The sequence below is a fragment of the Squalius cephalus genome (genome assembly GCF_949319135.1).
Source record: "Squalius cephalus genome assembly, chromosome: 6".
NCBI lineage: Eukaryota > Metazoa > Chordata > Actinopteri > Cypriniformes > Leuciscidae > Squalius > Squalius cephalus.
In genome coordinates this window covers 49,082,565-49,103,424 of record NC_137127.1, presented here as the reverse complement: position 1 = coordinate 49,103,424, position 20,860 = coordinate 49,082,565, and the positions used below count along the sequence as shown (strand labels likewise).

Sequence of the window (20,860 nt, the reverse complement as noted above, 5' to 3'; positions counted from 1 at the left end):
TCCTCATACATCTATCTATAAATTACAGCAATGTCTGTCTGTCTGTCTGTCTGTCTGTGTGTGTGTGTGTGTGTGTGTGACCCTGTGTGTGTGTGTGTTATTCGCATATCTCTCGAACCGTTAGTCCGATGGATTTCAAACTTGACAGGTGTCTTGCTACAGGCACGAGTAAAAGCAGTGCCAAGTATGACGTTGTTTGAATTAGAAATGCAAAAGATATTGTTAATATATATCGGTAAAAGAAGCACACACTTCACACTGAGTGAGCACAGCTGGCCCCTCCCCCTCTCACACTGACACTGAGTGAGCACAGCTGGCCCCTCCCCCTCTCACACTGACACTGAGTGAGCACAGCTGGCCACTCCCCCTCTCACATTGACGCTGAGTGAGCACAGCTGGCCCCTCCCCCTCTCACACTGACACTGAGTGAGCACAACTGGCCACTCCCCCTCTCACACTGACACTGAGTGAGCACAGCTGGCCCCTCCCCCTCTCACACTGACACTGAGTGAGCACAACTGGCCACTCCCCAGGACCAGAGACAGAGAGGGTCGTAGAAAGCAGTGGATCTTAAGTAGTGTTTTCTATGAGTTCACTGTGTAGCCTGCTCCCTGAATCGTGTAGTTAAACTTTCCAAATTTATTGTATGTCATTATGTCAGTATCAGTATTTGCTTTCTACCATGCACAAATAAAAATGTCACTGAACCTTTGCTGTGTAATTGTAACAATGAGCACTCAAACACACCAAACCAACAATTACTAAAAACACACAAAAACTGATTTTGCACGGGCACTTTGCACTGCTCCCTGAATCGACGCGTTTATTCATTTGTGGATGTTAACTGAATCTGTAAGTCAGCTCTGCTGTTTACTTCTGAATATTATATTTCATTGTGGTGTGCTTAACGTTATCGCTACTGTGTAATAGTAGCCTATGCTATTCACCAGCTAAACATATCCTATTCAATGCGTTCACACAGTCTCTTTCACAGACATCATTTGTAGTAGCCTATGCACAAACTGTTTGCTCAAGCATAGCATTTTCTTGGAGTTTACTGTGTGCTTTCTATCATGCACAAATAAAAATGTCACTGAACTTTTGCTGTGTAATTGTAACAATGAGCACTCAAACACACCAAACCAACAATTACTAAAAACACACACAAAATCTGATTTTGCACGGGCATTTTGCACTAGTAACTCTAAAAGTAATTTCTCATTTCAGGTGTCACTCTGTGGGATAAGAAATCATTGAGAGAAGATTTGGACAGTCGTCCACAGCCCAGGACAGATGTGAAGTTCAGTAGCTCCGACTCTCTCTCCAGTAAGTCCAGTCTCCTGGATGTGAGTGCTTCCCTGAAGGCCAGCTTCTTGGCAGGGCTGGTGGAGGTGGGAGGATCTGCCAAGTTCCTGCGTGACACCAAATCCTCAAACCAACAGTCCAGAGTTACAATATATTACAGTGAAACCTCTAGATTCGAACAGCTCACCATGACTCAGTTGGGACAGATCACCTACCCTCAGGTCTTTGACCAGAAAACTGCAACTCATGTGGTCACAGGTGTACTATACGGAGCTCAGGCCGTCATGGTGTTTGATCGGATATTTTCAGAAGAGGAAGACAAGCAGGAGATTGAGGGAGAACTGAATATCATGGTCGAGAAGATTCCTCAATTTTCCATTAAGGGACAAGGAGCTGTAAATATGACAGATGCTCAAAAGAAAGTGGCTGAGAATATTGCCTGCACATTTTATGGTGACGTCCGCCTTGAGCAGAACCCCACCACTTACATAGAAGCCCTAGAGGTGTACCAGAAGCTCCCCACTATACTGAAGGAGAATCCACAGAATGCAGTTCCAATAAAAGTCTGGCTCTATCCTCTTTCTCTACTGGATACAAAAGCAGCTCAGGTCAAGAGAGAAATTAGCACAAGTCTGGTTTCTAACACTGAAGATATAATAGAGGTGCTGGAAGAAGTAGAGAGGAATTGCAACGACCTCTCCAGAAAAACTCTGGTAAATGTTTTCAAAGACATCAAAGAGAGGCTCCGTTTATTTCAGGGCTCTCTTAGCACTTACGAAACGGTGCTCCTGAAAGAAGTGGCCAAGGTCTTGCCTGCTATACGAGGAGGAGAGATGGAGCAACATTCATTGGAAGACATCCTGAAGATCCACTACAGCTCCCCCTTTAATGCTAGCATGCTTAACCAGTGGTTAGATCATGCAAAGGCTGAACTTAACCTCTTGAGTTTTCAAACCAAGATGCTGGAGGGAATCAATACTGAAGACTCAAACAGTCTCAACACCATCCTCTTTAATCTTAATATTGATGTTGTGGTGTGCTTGACCTTCACATCTCTGAAGTATGAAGACCCAGATCTCTCAACCCTGAAGAAGTTTGTGGAATCTGATGAGTTTAAAGGGCTAAATGTGGGAATGAAACCCTGTCAGAACAGAACAACCCTGAATGAAACCCTGAATTTAGCACCTGTCAGAAAGTGGTTCAACCATCCTGATGTCAGCTCAAAGATGAGAAAGAACTTATCTCTTTTCAGAAGTTTTTCAGAGGCTAATAAAGATGAAAAGAGATATCGATTCATTATTTCTGCCATCTCCGATCCCTCCAGTCCTGGCTCCTCTATCTATCTGTATGAATCAGGGAAGCTGACAGACACACAGTTCCAGCCCGTGTCGAAGCCTCCTCTACCAGAAGTGATGAAGGTCCTGGAGCGTGGTGTGACCCTGAAACTGCAGAAGTCCCCAACTGGAGAAACTGTGCAGTTCAGAGTGGAGTACCAGCAGGTGAAAGCAGATTCTGGCGCTGAGGAACAGTGGATTATCATAAACACAGCTGAGGAAGCCTTTAATCTGACTGGATTGGAGTCTGGAAAGCAGTACTCGATCCGCTACAGGATAGTGGGTAAAGTGGGAATGAGTGAAGCCAGTGACACTATCGGCCCCATACCGTCTTCAGGTAAGTGTTTTTTGCATTAATCTTTATCTTTTAAAAAAATATATATTTCGCTTCATTCACAGTCAATGTTTGGATTGACAACCATATTTCCTAACATGTGTGGCTATAATTAAATGTGTAACATGTTGTAAAGTGTTTCCCACTTGACTGTATATATGAATGTATTATTTCCTTTGTTCATGTTGTTACAAATAGTCCTTAAAGACGCAGAGTATATTATGTATTTGATGTCTAATGTAGGCTACTATACTTAATCATATGACATTCACAATAAACAATACAAAGCCTTGAACAAGTGACACGTACATTTCTCTGTATAAAAACCAATAGGACATTTAAAACCCTCTGGTGCTCCTCATTTGGGAGTCACACTTATTCTCTTCGCGGTCAAAAGTGACCGGACGCCTGATATTGTTTTATTTAGTCAAATTTGTAAAATGTAAAATTGTATTTTGAGAGGATTTGATGGTAATTATTCATGTTTATGCAATAATTATGGTCCATTTTTGCCATTGAAAATAATTTAAAAACAAATTCAAATTTTTTGCATATTTTTTGCATATTTTTTTTACAAATTTTTCAAAGAGATCTTCAGATGTCCACTTGAGTGGACAGCATGCAGTTATGGTTTAAACTGAAGATATACTGTATTAAATATAATACAATAATCGAACAGATAAAGTATGTGTATTTAACAAACTAATCAATACAATTATATCAAATCATGTGAAAACTATAAAATATATACAAAAAATAATGCGAAATATTGCAAAGGCTTCATACAACTTCATACAAGTTGCACTTCGCGTATCTTTGATATCAGAACATGAGGACGTGATTCCATCAGAATTTTCTACAGCCTGTCAAGGTACAACTGTGGAAACCACTCAGATGCTCCCTCCAGTGCACCAGAGTATGGAGATTTACCCTTATTAGCTGAGAATTCTGATTCTGTTCAAGATGGACATGCACATTTCTATCATAGCCCTCCTCTGAGAAAACCTAGCGATACGTTTTTTCAATCTCATCTGAAATGTATGCATTTTGCATCATAATGCATTCAGATTACTTTTTTGATGTTACAAGTAAAGTAATGTGTTACAAGTAACATGCATTACCTAATCAGATTACTTTTTGATCTAACAAGTAATTAACTACAAGTAATGTGCATTACCTAATCAGATTTTTGATGTTATGAGTAAAGAAACACATTACAAGTAACATGCATTACGTAATCAGATTACTTTTTGATGTTATGAGTAAAGAAACGCATTACAATAACATGCATTATGTAATCAGATTACTTTTTGATCTAACAAGTAAAGTAATGCATTACAAGTGTCATACATTATGTAATAATCATGACTTTTTTCGATGTCAATGAAAATTACATTCTAATAATACAAATACATTTATTTACAGTAAAAAAATTACTGCAGATTAAGTTTTTAAGTTTTAAATTTCAAAAAAAATATTCACATTATAATTATGAATTGTAGCTGAAATTTAGCAATTGATGCATGACGTCCACTACAGTGGACATGTGATTAATCAGAGTTTTCTCTCAATCTAAAATCAAAACTTGGAAAATTTTACTGTGATATGACTCATTAGATATTGCTTGATGCTGCAATATATATATATATATATATATATATATATATATATATATTTTTTTTTTTACCTACAAGAGTCTCCTAGGATAGAAGGAATGGGTGGATATTCCGGAGCAACTTTGCATGTCTGACTGACCCTTGGCCGTCTTGGTTTGGAGGGAGGAAAAATCGAAACACAATGGCTTGCCACTTGGTTGCAATTTATAGGATGATGCACCAGGGTCCAATGAAGAGGTTGATGTGCAACTTTGCCATAAAAACCCGTGCAAATTGAAGAAAATTCTTTTTTAATAGCTGTCCACTGTAGAGACTAGGCCTTTTAAATAAATATTTGAAGGCAGATTAGCACCATCTGTTGTAATTTCATGGTGTTACCACAAGATGCCTGTATAGGTCTCTATGGAGAGGCTTGTGAATTCTCTAGTAGTTTTTGGACAAAATTACTTACTTTTAAGATGTGGATTTGAATGTTTTTATTTTTAAATTTTTTTTTAAGAAATTCTCAAATAATACTTTTTTATATTGTTGTTTTAGAGTTTCACCCCTTCATTGCTGAGCACTTTTTTTCTGCATCGTGGCCGATTTGTAGATTGTACAAATCGTACAAATGTGGTTTTGTCGATTTCACATTAATTTCCTATGGTCGGTCATTTTTGATCGAAGAGCACAAGTGTGACTACATTTTTTATGACCACTTAGCCTGCTCAAACCATGCCCTCAATTTTTTTGTGTTCACATTCCAAATGCCATAAAAGTCACCAAGTTTTGCACCATTCCGATGAAGCTGTGGTTTTTAACTTTGTAAATGGTTTATAACTACCTGCATTTACTACTGTACATTTACTTTCACTTTCTAAGTGATATTATGAACCACTGACAACTCCTAAATAACTGGTTTGAAAATAAAGAAATACTTCATTTAGAAATGATAAATTGATCATTAATAAATTGTGAAAATACAATTGTTAAACACATTATAGATATGCTTATAAATCAAGAATAAAGCATTTATTGCCGTATTTATAAACTGCTTATTAATGTCTATTAATGCTTTATAAATGATGAATTAACTGTTTACTAATGCTTAACTAATGATTAATAGCGTGCAGTTATTATAAAGTGTTACCGTTTGCCAGTTTGTTAGCTTGTTTTTTTAACAATGACTGGAGAAAATCCAATTTTATCTTAATGTGCAAGGTCACTCACTGTCCAGGACCACGATTGTTATTTGCAAAAGTTAATTTTAACGGATGGAACCAGATTGGCTGACCCGGGCCGTACACGCTTACTCAATGGATGGATGATCTGACAGGATTAACGTTAACGCTACCCCCGGTTGAGTGGCCTGACTTCTAAACCTAATATTACCCGATAGAGAAACTGAGGGTAAAGAGAAACTGAGGACATACATCTTTAGATGCCTATAACTATGTGCTGAATGAATGGTCATGTAAAGACTTGTGTCGTACGATCCACAGTTCTGCCTAGCCAGCACCAAGAAGACGACAATGTAAAGAGTGACACTAGGTGCAATTTTAAAGATGTGGATATTTTCTAGAAATAAAAATTCTAGATACAGCATACTCATTTTTCATCGATTCTTGTACCCAACAACACAACAAGATGACATTTAATAATAAAAATAATAATTTAAGCTCCTTATTATGTAGCCGAATCTGTGCTGGTTTGTATTGGCCGCCTCCAGTTTTCCCTTTGTTTTGCCTCCAGCTAGCGCCGTGACGTAACTGTGACGTCGGCGCAAAAGGGGTCTATAGGGGTGTGAGAGGACGCTGGCTCAGCTGGATGCCGCTTGTCAACCCATGTGTTTTAGTTATTTGTTATTTTAAAATTGGTTTTATTCTGCTACCAACTTTTTAAATGATTTAATAGCCTATTAGGCCTACCTCTCATCTCAACATTTAAATGTGAGGTTCCTGTTGAGCTTGGATTGCTGATGGCTTTTGAGGTGATTCCTCGGCGTCTTCTTGTTTCGAGTGGCGAGTGGCGGGTGCGGCACCTGAACGAGGCTGGAAACTGTGTCATCTCCAATCTGAAGTCGGTGTATGTCTGCATGTGTGGATTCACTAACGGTCTGATGCTGCTGCGGCCTCTGCATTTTAATCGCTGAACGACTCCCGCGACTCAGAGTGTTGCGATCTTCACAATTTTATCAGGATTCCATTGGATATAAGCATGCTGTTTCCCTTTACTACATTCTTTTCACTGGTCTATGCTATAACTGGATTCTGTGGAACACTGGAATCAAGATTGTGGAACACCAACATGATAATGTTCATATTGCTCATATTCTGAGCTTTTTTCATTGGATCATCATCTGCCTCCCAGCACCTGTATTATTAAAACTTTGAGATCATTCAAACTTTTGCATCGGCCAAGATATTTGCATCGTGGCTCCCGCCGATGTTTCTATCCTTCGCCTGCTGGAATAAATGTACTTCACTCCTCATCTAGGCGTTCAAGACATCTTAACTCTCGTGGCATCTGTTCATCTAACTTACATTTTCCTCAGAAGACGTTGCAGAATCGCGTAAAGAACGCAAGTTCTAAAATTAGACTCGCTCAATTAAATGTGCGTTCAATGAACAAGAAAGCCGCGCTGCTTCACGATATAATATTGGATAGAAAACTTTATTTTCTCTGTCTCTGTGAGACATGGCATCAACCAAATGACTTTTACAACCTTAATTTAGCTAAACCACCTGGATTCACATACATTGACAGACCTAGACTCACTGGTAAAGGTGGTGGTCTTGCTATTCTATACAGATCTGATTTGTCTATTGCAGAAGTTACAACACCTGCTGTGTCATCTTTTGAATGCCTGACTATCAAAATTAACAGCACTTCACCAGTACTAGTTGTTTTAATCTATCGCCCACCTAAGGCTGATGCGAGGTTCTTTTCTGAACTTGCAGAATTATTGACTCTGCTAAGTCCTATTTGTCCAGACATGCTGCTAATAGGGGACCTGAATATTCATGTTGACAATTCAAACTGTTCCTCTGCAGCTGCCTTCCTGCATGTGTTAGAGTGTTTTAACTTCATTCAACATGTTGACTTTTCAACTCATAAATCTGGACATACATTGGACCTGTTATGTTCTGTGGGTATTGGTATAGATCAGCTTTCAAAGGATGAAGTTAATTTTAGTGATCATAAATTACTGACAAGTGAATTTACCATCTCTGCCTCCCTGCAGTCTTCTAAACAGCGTGTCATATCCTTTAGAAATATTAGGAATATTGACCCTGAAAGGATTTCTAACCCTGTTGCGGAGCTTCCTGTGCTTGGCTCTATTGACTGTTACAACTCTGCACTTTCCTCAATTCTTAATGTTGTTGCACCAGTGAAAGAACGAGTTGTATCTTTTTCCAAGTCGTCTCCCTGGTACACAAATGATCTGCGTGCACTTAAAGTTGAAGGAAGGAAGATTGAGCGGTTGTATAAAAAATCAGGCCTCACCGTTCACAAATTAATGTTTGAACAACACCAGCTGCAGTATCATCTTGCTTTGAAGACTAGCAGAGAGGCATATTACTCTCATGTTATCAATAAAGGTGCTGCTAATCCTAGGACGTTATTTAAGACAATTGATAGCCTTCTCAAATCTCAAAAGAAAACTGTCTGTCCTTCTGATGAGATGTGTAATAATTTTAACAAATATTTTACAGAGAAAGGTCAGAGTATTTATAGCTCCATCTCCTTTGACTCTCCTTTGCTGACTAGTGAGTCTTACTCAAAAAACTCACCTTCTACTGCCCTTTCGAACTTTACTACTGTCAATGTAGACAATGTTTTTAAATTGATCATGACTATGAGTTCATCCACGTGCTTTCTTGACCCCTTGCCTACTGAGGTTCTAAAAAAGTGTTTATCACATGTCTGCCCTTCCATCACTGTAATTATTAACAACTCCCTAGCCACTGGCCAGGTTCCTCCGGCCCTTAAGGTGGCCGCTATCACACCTGTTCTAAAAAAAACTGGCTGTGATGTTCAAAATTTAGCTAACTATTACTATTGTGAACCTGCCCTTTGTGGCAAAGGTTCTCGAACGAGTTGTTGTTGGTCAGTTACAGCAATATCTGTCCAATAACAACTTATTGGAACCGTTTCAGTCTGGTTTCAGATCTGGACACAGCACTGAGACTGCACTTGTAAGGGTCACCAACAACCTACTTGTTTCCGCTGACACTGGTGCTTGCAGTATTCTAGTCCTGCTAGACATTAGCACAGCTTTTGACACTATATGTCATATTATCCTTCTTAACAGGTTGCATGTGTTGTTAGGCATCTCTGGTGTTGTGTTCAAATGGTTTGAGTCCTATTTAGCAGATCGTTCTCAGTATGTTTGCATGGGGAAACATAAATCTGAGGCCACATTAGTTCAGCAGGGTGTCCCGCAGGGGTCAGTGCTAGGGCCGACTTTGTTCTGCATTTATATGCTTCCACTTGGTGACATTATAAGAAAATACGGTCTGAGGTTTCATTGTTACGCTGATGACACGCAGATCTATGTTAACACACCCCCGGATCCTAATCTTGCAATCACAGCTCTGAGTGCATGTATGGAAGAAATTAAGTTATGGATGCATGCCAATTATCTTAAACTTAATGAATCAAAAACAGAATTTCTACTTGTTGGTATGCCGACAGCCTTGCACAAGTTTAACTGTCAAAATCTGATCACTGATTCTGATTTACTGGCCCCAGCATCACAGGTGCGAAATTTAGGTGTTATTTTTGATTCACATTTGTCTTTTGATGCCCATATCAAATTGGTTTCAAAATCAGCTTTTTTTCATCTAAAAAATATTGCCAGAGTTCGGCCTTTTATATCCCTGCCAGATGCGGAAAAGCTTATCCACGCATTTATCACGTCGAGACTGGATTACTGTAATGCACTATACTCTGGTCTCCCTGATAAACATATTAAGAAATTACAGTATATCCAAAACTCGGCCGCACGCGTATTAACACACACAACTGTACAGCAGCATATTTCCCCTGTTCTTTATGAACTCCATTGGCTTCCAGTAACGGCACGTATCGATTTTAAAATCTTGATTTTAACATATAAAGCCATTCATGGGATAGCACCGGAATACCTTTGTGATCTAGTTGTTCCTTACATTCCAAATCGTTCTCTCCGCTCGTCTGACTCTTCTACTCTACAGCAGCCCACATTCAAATTAAAGTCGATGGGTGGTCGCTCCTTTACGGTTACCGCCCCGCGGTTGTGGAATAAACTTCCATTTGCGATTAAAAATTCCCCAAATCTGGACTGCTTTAAGAGGTCTTTAAAGACCCATCTTTTTAAAAATGCTTACTGTTTACTGTTTAATGCTTACTGGTTGTGAAGAGATGTAAGATAGCACATAAGTTGTATACAAGATGGCGCCGTTGTGTGTGGCTTGCCGCTTATCTCTGTTGAATTTATCACTGTTTTTCCTGTTTTTACTGCTTGTCTCTCGAAATGTGTCATCGCTGCTGGTGTATGACCGCCTGACTTTCTTAAGTTTATGTAAAACTGCGGAGAAAGTGCCGATCTATGGATCAAACAATCAGTCAGATACACCGCCGCCTTTCCTGTCTTCAATACCGGCTTTTCTACAGCGTCAGCCCTGCTTGCTACCCCACAGGAATCGCCGCAGGAGACGCGGAAGGAGAAGTGGAGTACGTGTCAGGCTCAGAACGTACCTGGCAACATCTTTCACCTGCGATCTGGCTCGTCCTGATGGCAGTTTCTCCGCCGGCTGCAATCTGCGACAATATCCAGTGCACAGCTACCGGTGGCTTCAGGCGATTGTGCCGGACGCCGCGACCGAGTTCACATCTCTCCGTTGCTGGAACAGGAAGCGCTCCAAGCGAGGATGCGTACAGGGGAATCTACGCTCGCTTAGTCGCGCGCCCCAACAACAGTCTATAAGTCGCTCAATTCACATGGCGCTGATCAATATTAGATCACTTACAAATAAGACGTTTATATTGAATGACTTTTTTACGACGAATGCTCTGGACTTTCTGTTGTTGACGGAAACCTGGCTGAAACCAGGTGATGACAGCGCATTCTCGGAGCTCCTCCCCCCTAGCTGTTCTTTCCTCAACTCCCCGCGAGTGTCAGGTCGAGGTGGTGGGCTGGCCACAATCTTCAAAGATGAGTACAGTTGCAGGATATTACCTGCACTCTGCTATAACAGTTTTGAACTTTAGCTGTTTGTGGCTGCACTGGATTCTCCTGTGTTGTGTGCAGTTATTTATCGCCCACCAAAACTGAATAAGAATTTTATTTGCGATTTTTCTGAGTTTTTAGCTGATGTTGTTCCTAAATACGATAAGCTCCTTGTGTGTGGGGACTTCAATATCCACGTATGTTGTCCCTCAAACTCACTTGCTATTGATTTTAAAACACTGCTGAACTCTTTTGGCCTAACCCAATGGGTGGAAGGGTCGACACATCATCACGGCCACACATTGGACCTCATAATCTCATATGGGCTTTCAGTTTCACTTGAAGATATATCAGAAACTGGTATCTCAGATCACTTCCCCATTAGGTTTGAGATCAGTGTTTCTCCACCTGCTAACAACCGCATTTCATCAGTTGCTAGGCGCCGTTGCATCACCTCCTCTTCATCTGGAGAGTTTGCGTCTGCATTCATGAGCTCACAGTTTTATGCAATGAATGGACTAGTCTCCTCCTCTTCCCCAGATGATGTTCTTTCAGTTTTCCATTCAACAAGTACTGAAATCCTAGATGCTATTGCCCCTGTTCGGAACAAATCCATTAAACCTAAGGCCGATCCCTGGTTAAATGACACCACAAGGGCCCTTAGGCAACAATGTAGACAAGCTGAACGAAGGTGGAAGAAAGACAATTTACATGTCTCTCTGGGTTTATTAAGGGACAGTGTTGCCGCATATCAAAAGGCTGTGAAGGTGGCAAAAATGCAACATCTCTCTTCGATCATTGCTAACAGTTGCAATGAACCTAGAGTGTTATTTAATACTATAAACTCTGTTGTAAATCCATGCACCGCTGATCCGACTGAGGTTTCTATTACTACATGTGAGAAATTTCTTTGTTATTTTACTAACAAAGTAGCATCTGTAAGGCAAAACTGCGGGGCTAATTTTGACGTGCTTGTATCTGGTGTCCCTGGGCGCTCTGCAATGCTGGAGGAATTTAAACCAGTTTCTCTGACGCAGCTCTCTGATATAGTACAACATTTGAAGCCAACCTTTTGTCCTTCAGACATTGTCCCAGCCAGGATAGTGAAGGACGTTTTTAATAGCACCATTGGGCCAAGTTTCCTCACTTTTTTTAATCTGTGTCTTAGTGTAGGTTCTGTCCCGGCTGCATTTAAACATGCTGTGGTCAGGCCCCTACTTAAGAAGCCAAATCTTGACCCTACAGTGTTGTCCAATTTTAGACCTGTCTCTCATCTGCCGTTTCTGTCAAAAGTTTTGGAAAAAGTTGTTTCTTTACAGTTACAAGCCTTTTTGCAACAGAACTCTGTGCTTGAAAAGTTTCAGTCTGGTTTCAGATCACGCCATAGTACCGAGTCTGCTTTACTAAGAGTACATAATGATATCGCCCTGTCTGTAGATGCCGGTAATCCAGCTGTTTTGGTGCTTTTAGACCTCACAGCGGCGTTTGATACGGTGGACCACGCAGTTCTCCTCTCTCGCCTTGATGACTGTGTAGGCATTCGAGGTACAGCACTTAAATGGTTTAGCTCCTATCTGGCAAATAGGAGTTTCTCTGTTATGATAGGTGACTGCTCTTCGTCAGCTGCTCCACTCTCTTGTGGGGTACCCCAGGGTTCAATTCTGGGACCAATCCTGTTTTCCTTATATATGCTTCCATTAGGGGCAATTATAGGAAAGCACAACCTGTCTTTTCACTGTTATGCAGATGATCTGCAAATTTATTTCCCTATGCAATCGAAAGATAATATGGTGTTAGACTCCCTTCTGGACTGTATTAAGGACATCAAGCTGTGGCTGTCACAAAACTTTCTTAGCTTAAACGAAGCTAAAACGGAGTGCATAATTTTTAGTAACTCCCCTAATGGTCCATCGGTTAGCTTAGGAACCATGGCATCATTCCTGAAGCCAGCTGTTAAAAACTTGGGGGTTACTTTCGATTGTAACTTATATTTTGACAAACAAATCACAAATGTTGTAAGAATGAGCTTCTTCCAGCTTCGTCTTCTGGCTAAAGTTAAGCCTTTTCTTAACAGGCATGATCTAGAAAAGGCAATTCATGCTTTTATTAGTTCGAGGCTGGACTATTGTAATGCTCTCTATGTTGGTTTGAAGCAAACCTCCATAGCTCGTCTTCAACTTGTGCAAAATGCGGCTGCTAGGTTTTTAACAAACACATCTAGGCGGGCACATATCACGCCCGTCCTTTTTACTCTTCATTGGCTTCCTGTGCGTTTTAGAATAGAGTTTAAGATTTTACTGTTTGTTTTTAAAGCCTTAAATGGCCTGGCACCTGAGTATTTAGCTGAGATTTTAACCGTGCGTGACCATGGCAGAGTGTTGCGGTCTTCTAATCAATTGGTTTTAGAAGTGCCTAGGTCACGATATAAACGGTGGGGTGATCAGGCGTTCGGAGTTGCTGCACCAAGACTCTGGAACAAATTACCGCCGGACATTCGTATAATTACAGAGGAAACTACCTTTAGGTCTAAACTTAAAACATACTTGTTTAGAATGGCATTCAATACCCAGTAGTGGTGTGACATTTTGTTGTCGGAGCTGATTTTTTATTATTCTAAGATGTTTTGTGTTGTTTTTATCCCTTGATGTAAAGCACTTTGGATACCTGTAGGTTGTTGTATAGTGCTATATAAATAAATGTTGATTGATTGATTGATTGATTACTGTCTTTGAAGTGTATCTTATTTATATATATATTTTTTTTTTTTGTCTGATTTTTCTGTTTTTAATTATTGTTTAATTATCTTATATTATGTTTACTATACTGTGTAGCGCTTTGGGTTGGAGAAAAGCGCATTACAAATAAAATGCATCATCATCATCATCATCTATAGCAATAAATTAATAAAAATTTTCCTCAGGGAGACTACAATGCACTGCCTGATTTGATACTGTAGTAGACGGTTGCATAGTTATAATTTTCTCCCTGATATTATCAATCTTATAAGTGAAGAAGTTCATAAAGTCATTACTGCTGTGCTGCTTGGAAACATCTGGGCTTGAAGCTTTCTTTTTTGTTAGTTTAGCCACTGTTTCAAATAAAATTCTAGGATTATGTTTATTTTCTTCTAATAGGGTTGTAAAATAAGCAGATCTAGCAGCTTTTAAAGCCTCTCTGTAAGTAATCGAGCTCTCCTTCCATGAAATGCGAAATACCTCTAGTTTTGTTTTCTTCCAGTTGCGCTCCATTTTTCTGGCTGCTCTCTTAAGGGCCCGAGTGTGCTCGTTGTACCACGGCGTTGGACTATTTTCTTTAATCGTCTTTAAGCGCAACGGAGCAACTGTGTCTAAAGTGCTGGAAAAGAGAGAGTTAAAAGTTTCTGTCGAAATATCAAGTTCTTCTAAGCTATCCGGGATGCTGAGATAATGAAACTGATCAGGAAGATTATTAATAAAGCAATCTTTAGTGGCAGAAGTGATAGGTCTAACATATTTATAACATGGAGTCGGCTTTGCAACCTTGGCTAAATGTAATTTACACGAGACTAGATAATGATCTGAGATGTCATCGCTCTGCTGCAGAATTTCAACGGCATCAACATCTATTCCGTGTGATAATATTAGATCTAGAGTATGATTACGACGATGAGTAGGTCCTGACACGTGTTGTCTAACTCCAATTGAGTTTACAATGTCTTTAAATGCCAATCCCAATGCATCTTTTTCATTATCTATGTGTATATTAAAATCACCAACAATTAGTACTTTATCTGCAGTCAATATTAATTCGGATAGAAAGTCCGCAAATTCTTTGATAAAGTCTTTATGGTGCCCTGGTGGCCTGTGTACAGTAGCCAGCACAAATCTTAAGCGTGATTTATCGTTTACACTATATATTTTTACATTAAGCACAAACACTTCAAAAGAAGTATATTTAAAACTTGATTTATTAGTGGTTTTGAAAATATTACTATAAATTACAGCAACACCACCCCCTTTGCGTTTCAGATGAGGCTCATGTTTATAACAGTAATCTTGCGGGGTGGACTCATTTAAAGTAATGTAATTGTTTGGTTTTAGCCAGGTTTCTGTCAAACACAGCACATCTAGGTTATTATCTGAAATCATATCATTAACCCCTTACCTGACAGGGATCACTGGTGATCCCAGATTATTTTAGTTCAAAATATGTTTGAGCTTATATATCTCAATATTAATAACAGTCTGGTTAATTTTGAGTCTTGAACTATAAACTCTCAAGGGTTGGCTTTCTAAATGTATGTGTGTTATGTTTCTATTCAGAATTACTTATGAGCAGTAACCTTTTTATTTTGGGCATTTCATGTATGCAGCACTTGCCAAAATTGGGGGTGATGAGCAAGGGGTTAACAATGAGTGCTTTTGAAGTAAGCGATCGAATATTCAGTAACCCAAGCTTTAGCATTTGCTCATCTGTATTATAGTTTTTTTTTATTTGTTGAACATCAATTAAATTTTTAACCTTAGATGGGTTTAAACGTTTTTTGGATTTCCAAATTCGGGGAACAGACACAGTCTCTATATGATGATATCTAGGTGAAAGAGGCTCTATGTGATGGGATTTATCTGACCTGGGTGACGTGAGGCCGCTAGCAGACGGTCGGTTTAGCCAGTCTGTCTGCTTCCTGACCTGAGCCCCAGATTGTCATGTTTGAGCTCTAAGACTATGTGCCATTTTACTAGAGAGAAGAACAGCACCATCCCAGGAGGGATGAATACCATCTCTTTTCAACAGGTCAGGTCTGCCCCAAAAACTTTTCCAATTGTCTATAAATTCTACATTATTTTGCGGACACCACTTAGACAGCCAACCGTTAAGCGAACACAATCTACTAACTATCTCATCACTCCTGCGAACAGGAAGGGGGCCAGAGCAAATTACAGTGCTTGACATCGTACTTGCAAGTTCACACACCTCTTTAATATTAATTTTGGTGATATCCGACTGGCGGAGTCAAACATCATTAGTGCCGACGTGAATAATAATCTTAGAGAATTTACGATTAGCATTAGCCAGCACTTTTAAATTTGCTTTGATGTCAGGCGCTCTGGCTCCCGGCAAACATGTGACTATGGTGGCTGGTGTCTCTATTTTCACGTTCCGTGTGATCGAATCACCAATTACTAGGGCACAATCAACAGAACTCTCAGTGGGTGTTTCACTGAGCGGGGCAAATCGATTTGTTATGGTAATCGGAACGGAAGAGTGGTTTTTAGATCCGCGACTAGAGCGATCCCTCACTGTCACCCATTTGCCAGGCTGCTCAGGCACTAATTCAGCTGGAACCGCATCATGTAAAGAGTTCACTATGCTAGGCGCATCCAAAGCAGTATTTAAATCTCTAGCACTCTTACTATCCTCAATTAAAGTTTGGATGCGTGTCTCTAGTTCTGAAATCTTCTCTGTTAGCCTAACTGTCTCCTTACATTTATCACATATAAATCCTATACTGCCGACAGAGAAGGCTATGCTTAACATGTGACATGAAGTGCAGGTGACAATAATAGGACAAGACATTACTCACTGTGTTTGTTGACTGATTCTTACTCACCTGAGCTTTTTATGAACTCAAAGCCGCAAGCGCGTGAGAAAAAAAAAAAAAAAAAATAGCTGAGCGCACGGGTGGAGCGTTAACAGGCTAGCGAATTACTAGCGTGTTGTGCTAGTAGTGACGGAACACTTACATTTGTACTATGCAAATTATGTGCATTTTAGGTACTTTTAGTGTGAAATCATATTTATTTTGTCCATCAAAAGTGTGCTTTCACTTTAATTGAGCGTGAGCTCAATGGTGAATGAAAAATAGACTCGGCGCCGAAACCCTCAGCTTCACTACTGCTCAGCTCACGTGCTGCTCCTGCTCGCGGTGTGTGAATGCACTTGAACATGCACGCACGCCGAAAACAATTCGCGCTGCTCGCAGGTGCGGTCTGAAACGGCCGTAATTCACATGGTTTCCTACATGTGCGTTCCGTGTGCACGTGTGATACTGATGTTGCGCGATGTTAATCATGCGGCGCCCGAGTTGAGCTTGTGCTTCAGAAAATGTAGCTTCAGCTTGTGTGGACGCTACCGCACTACTTGATCAACAAAAGAGCTTCGCTACTGAAAAGCTATTTGATTCAGAAAACAGCGACGCTACCACCATGCTATTGAGAAATGTAGTTAAGCTAGTAACGTCACTACTTGTAGCGACGCTACTGCCCAACACTGAAAGAAACCTCATTGCTTGACTTGCTACTCTCTGCTGACTCAGAAGACGACATCTTCCGATCCTACGTCGGCCACCGTAGCTTCTCATTCGAGTTTGCAATTTGAGATAAAGGCCGAGTTACTGACTGTTTGCAATTCACAAATCTCACCACTAGATGCCGCTAAAAATCACACACTGCACCTTTAATAATAATCATTATTAATGCAAAGCATGCAGAAGTTAATTGCAAAGGAAATAATCCTACTAAAACCCTTCTGCTCTCTTGCTCCAGTTTCTCTAATTGGAAACTCCCACCACCATTTCTACTAGTGCTTAACCGAACCCTCTGAGCGTCCCATACGCTCATATAACACCAAAACACAACAGAAATTCACAAAAGACATCAATTTTATTCGCTCGCTGTTATCCTAATCTTTAGAATCCATACTGCGACTGTGACACATCATCATATGAATGACTTTTGGTGGCGCTTTTGACATTTTCACAATAAATAAATTATTGTGATTAGTCAAGTCAAGTCATCTTCATTTATATAGCGCTTTTAACAATGGAGATTGTTTCAAAGCAGCTTTACAGAAATAAACGTATAATTTAAGGTAACAGAGAATGTTTTGGCTTTATAGCGGTTCTTTAATAAAGTTATTTTACAGCTAAAGTTAGTTATGATTGATTCGCTTCCGTCGCAACGATCATTTGTTATAAAATTAGGGGCCGCCAAGAAGACACCATTCTCTTTACAGAAACTTTAAACGTGATCCTGTAAGAAACGCTGATTGCGTTCACATGCGCATTAAGAATTGGTTCTATAGTTATGTGCGTTTGAATATATGTGTGCAGGTTTGTTATTACACTTGTCTGTCGGTTATGTTTTTGTTCATAACGTTACGTAGTTTGAAGAAATGGTTATGTGTTAGGCGTAGCGGCCTAACCTAGTGGCTCAAAACATCTTTTTAATGCTATATTGTTTCTAAAATTGTAATTTTCCAAATTCCGCCACATCTCTGTTCATTACGTTTTATGCTGTTTATATTCTGTATAAAAAAAGGTATGTTTAGGTAAAAGGAAAATTATACAGATATCTTTATGCTATGAAAAATTTGTAAATATGTGACGTCCTGTAGCTGTAAAAACATAATAATATTTTGTTTAAATGTTGCAGATACGTCCACATTATACATTTTAGCATCTATCTACATGTACAAAAAAACATACATTTTTGTGTCTCTGAAAATTACATATTAATACCTACATATTAACAATGGGACCAGGCTGTTCAATGATAAAATGAGAAAGATGAGAACATATTCAATATTTTAGCAGATTAAATCTTAATATACTGTATGAATTAGTTCACCACATCATGACAGCAATATTACAGACAACACAACTCACCGTATTCTCTGTTGTCAGCTTGTGTTATTGCAAATACTTGAACGAGTTGAACGTGCTTTAAGCCAATAATTAAAACCAATATATCTGACATTAAATCCCCATACTCTGTGACTTTAAGTAGACACTATTGATGACAACAATGCATTTGTGAACATGAAGGAAACTTTTGATATTTACTGTTAAAATCACACATTTAAATACTGCTGATTCTATTGATACCAGGAGTCGAATGAATATCTGATAACAATATGTTTTTAAGAATGTAAGAGATATGATTTTGTGATATCAGCATTTAAAACCAAACGTCAATGATGCATTTTTATGATTTTAATAATTTTAATAATTAGAACTAAAATGTGGCTTTCATGTATTCACAGAAATTCTCATAATAAGCAGTACATTTACATTTACATTTAGTCATTTAGCAGACGCTTTTGTCCAAAGCGACTTACAAATTAGGACTAAATTAAGCGAGTCATTGTGAAGAGGCAAAAAACAACGCAAGAAGTGCTCAAAAAACCAAGTGCAGGCATTGTTCAGAGTAGCATAAGCCCGATAAGGAAAAGATTTTTTTAATTTTTTTATGAGGTTAAGTGCTCACGGAAGAGATGGGTTTTCAGCTGTCTTTTGAATGTTGCCAGGGACATGTTTGAACTGTGCTCATCCACACAGTCCAGACCACATTCACTCAGCCATTCTATCCGGGGTTTGGGGCTTTCAGTAGAATGATTAAAATGATTGAGCATCAGACATGTATTGATCAATTGATGTCTCTTTGAAAAAGAATAAAAAGGAGGTTGAGGTTTAATCCAAGTCTTATAAAGCAATATGATTACGTTGTATATGATTAATATGATTAACCATATTCCCTCTGATCTGTGATCAGTTCATGTCTACAGAAGCCAAATCAAATATGGTGACATGTCACTAATATCAAACCCTCAACAGTGGTTGTGTCAGGATCTGGGCTCTGTAAACAGCAGAGTCATCTCTAAATATCTTCTGTGTTGGAGGATTTCTGCATGTGTTAGCAGTGGATGCAGGATCACTTTCTCTTGACTTGATAATCACACTCTTCATGTCTGTTGATTTCCACAGATGTTCCCAGGACCAGGAGCGACTTCCTTCAATGTAAGTCAGAAAACAAGCAGAGAAACTCACTGAGTGTGTTCATGTTCTTCCTGGAGAAGCTGAAAGAAAACATGACAGAAGAGTTTTAGAGTTGATCATGTGAATGATGATTAAACTGCACTGAGACACTGCTGATATACTGAACATGAAGAGTTCAGCTACATTAAAAGATCAGATTCATAATTCCTGACTGTGATGTGTTTTCTCTCCATCAGATTCCCGTCAGCTCACTCTGGATCCGAACACATTGCATAAACATGTCCTTCTGTCTGAGGGGAACAGAACGATTACTTACACTGACACAGTCCAGTTGTATCCTGATCATCCAGACAGATTTGATGGGTGGCCTCAGGTGTTGTGTAGAGAGAGTGTGAGAGGACGCTCTTACTGGGAGATTGAGTGGAGTGGTGGTGTGTTTATATCAGTGTCATATAAGAGCATCTGCAGGAAGGGAGAGGTTAAAGAGTGTATGTTTGGAGGTAATGATCAGTCCTGGAGTTTGTTCTGCACGTCCTCCAGTTACGCATTCCTACACAATAGCATAGGGACTGATCTCCCTGCAGTGCCCAGTCGTAGAATAGGAGTGTATGTGGATCACAGTGCAGGAACTCTGTCCTTCTACAGCGTCGGTGGAGACACAATGAGCCTCATACACACAGAGAACACCACATTCACTCAGCCGCTCTATCCGGGGTTTGCGGCTGGTCCTGAATCATCAGTGAAACTGTTGATGAATGAGAATAGCCTGTAGAGAGATTCTACCCATAATGCTTTGAGCTTCATGATAAATCAGTGACAGTGAGATGATGTTCTAGAGTCTCTTATTCTCTCTTCATTACATTAATAACATCTGAACTTCTGTACCTGAAATATCATGTCAGAATAACTGTGTAATAAATCCTCATGTAGACATCAGTGTGTGTGACGGTGTGTGTCTTCCTCATATAGTCATCAGTGTGTGTGACGGTGTGTGTCTTCCTCATATAGACATCAGTGTGTGTGACGGTGTGTGTCTTCCTCATATAGACATCAGTGTGTGTGTGTGTGTGTGTGACGGTGTGTGTCTTCCTCATATAGTCATCAGTGTGTGTGACGGTGTGTGTCTTCCTCATATAGACATCAGTGTGTGTGACGGTGTGTGTCTTCCTCATATAGACATCAGTGTGTGTGACGGTGTGTGTCTTCCTCATATAGTCATCAGTGTGTGTGACGGTGTGTGTCTTCCTCATATAGACATCAGTGTGTGTGACGGTGTGTATCTTCCTCATATAGTCATCAGTGTGTGTGTGTGTGTGTGTGACG

The 20,860-nt window shown here is 39.7% G+C and overlaps 1 protein-coding gene across 2 annotated transcripts in view; it reads left to right on the top strand.

Annotated features, from left to right (window-relative positions):
• Nucleotides 1-20,476, top strand: part of LOC307159794 (stonustoxin subunit beta-like) — a 38,792-nt gene extending 18,316 nt beyond the window's left edge. The window contains exons 5-7 of one of the 2 annotated variants that reach the window (XM_079873407.1): nt 1,228-2,976; nt 19,526-19,558; nt 19,774-20,476. In XM_079873407.1, the coding sequence (XP_079729533.1) occupies nt 1,228-2,976; nt 19,526-19,558; nt 19,774-20,309 (2,318 nt within the window). In that variant the 3' untranslated portion in view covers nt 20,310-20,476. The remainder of the gene's footprint in view (nt 1-1,227; nt 2,977-19,525; nt 19,559-19,773) is intronic. The other variant, XM_079873408.1, reaches the window with a different exon arrangement.
• The last annotated feature ends 384 nt before the right edge of the window (nt 20,477-20,860 follow it).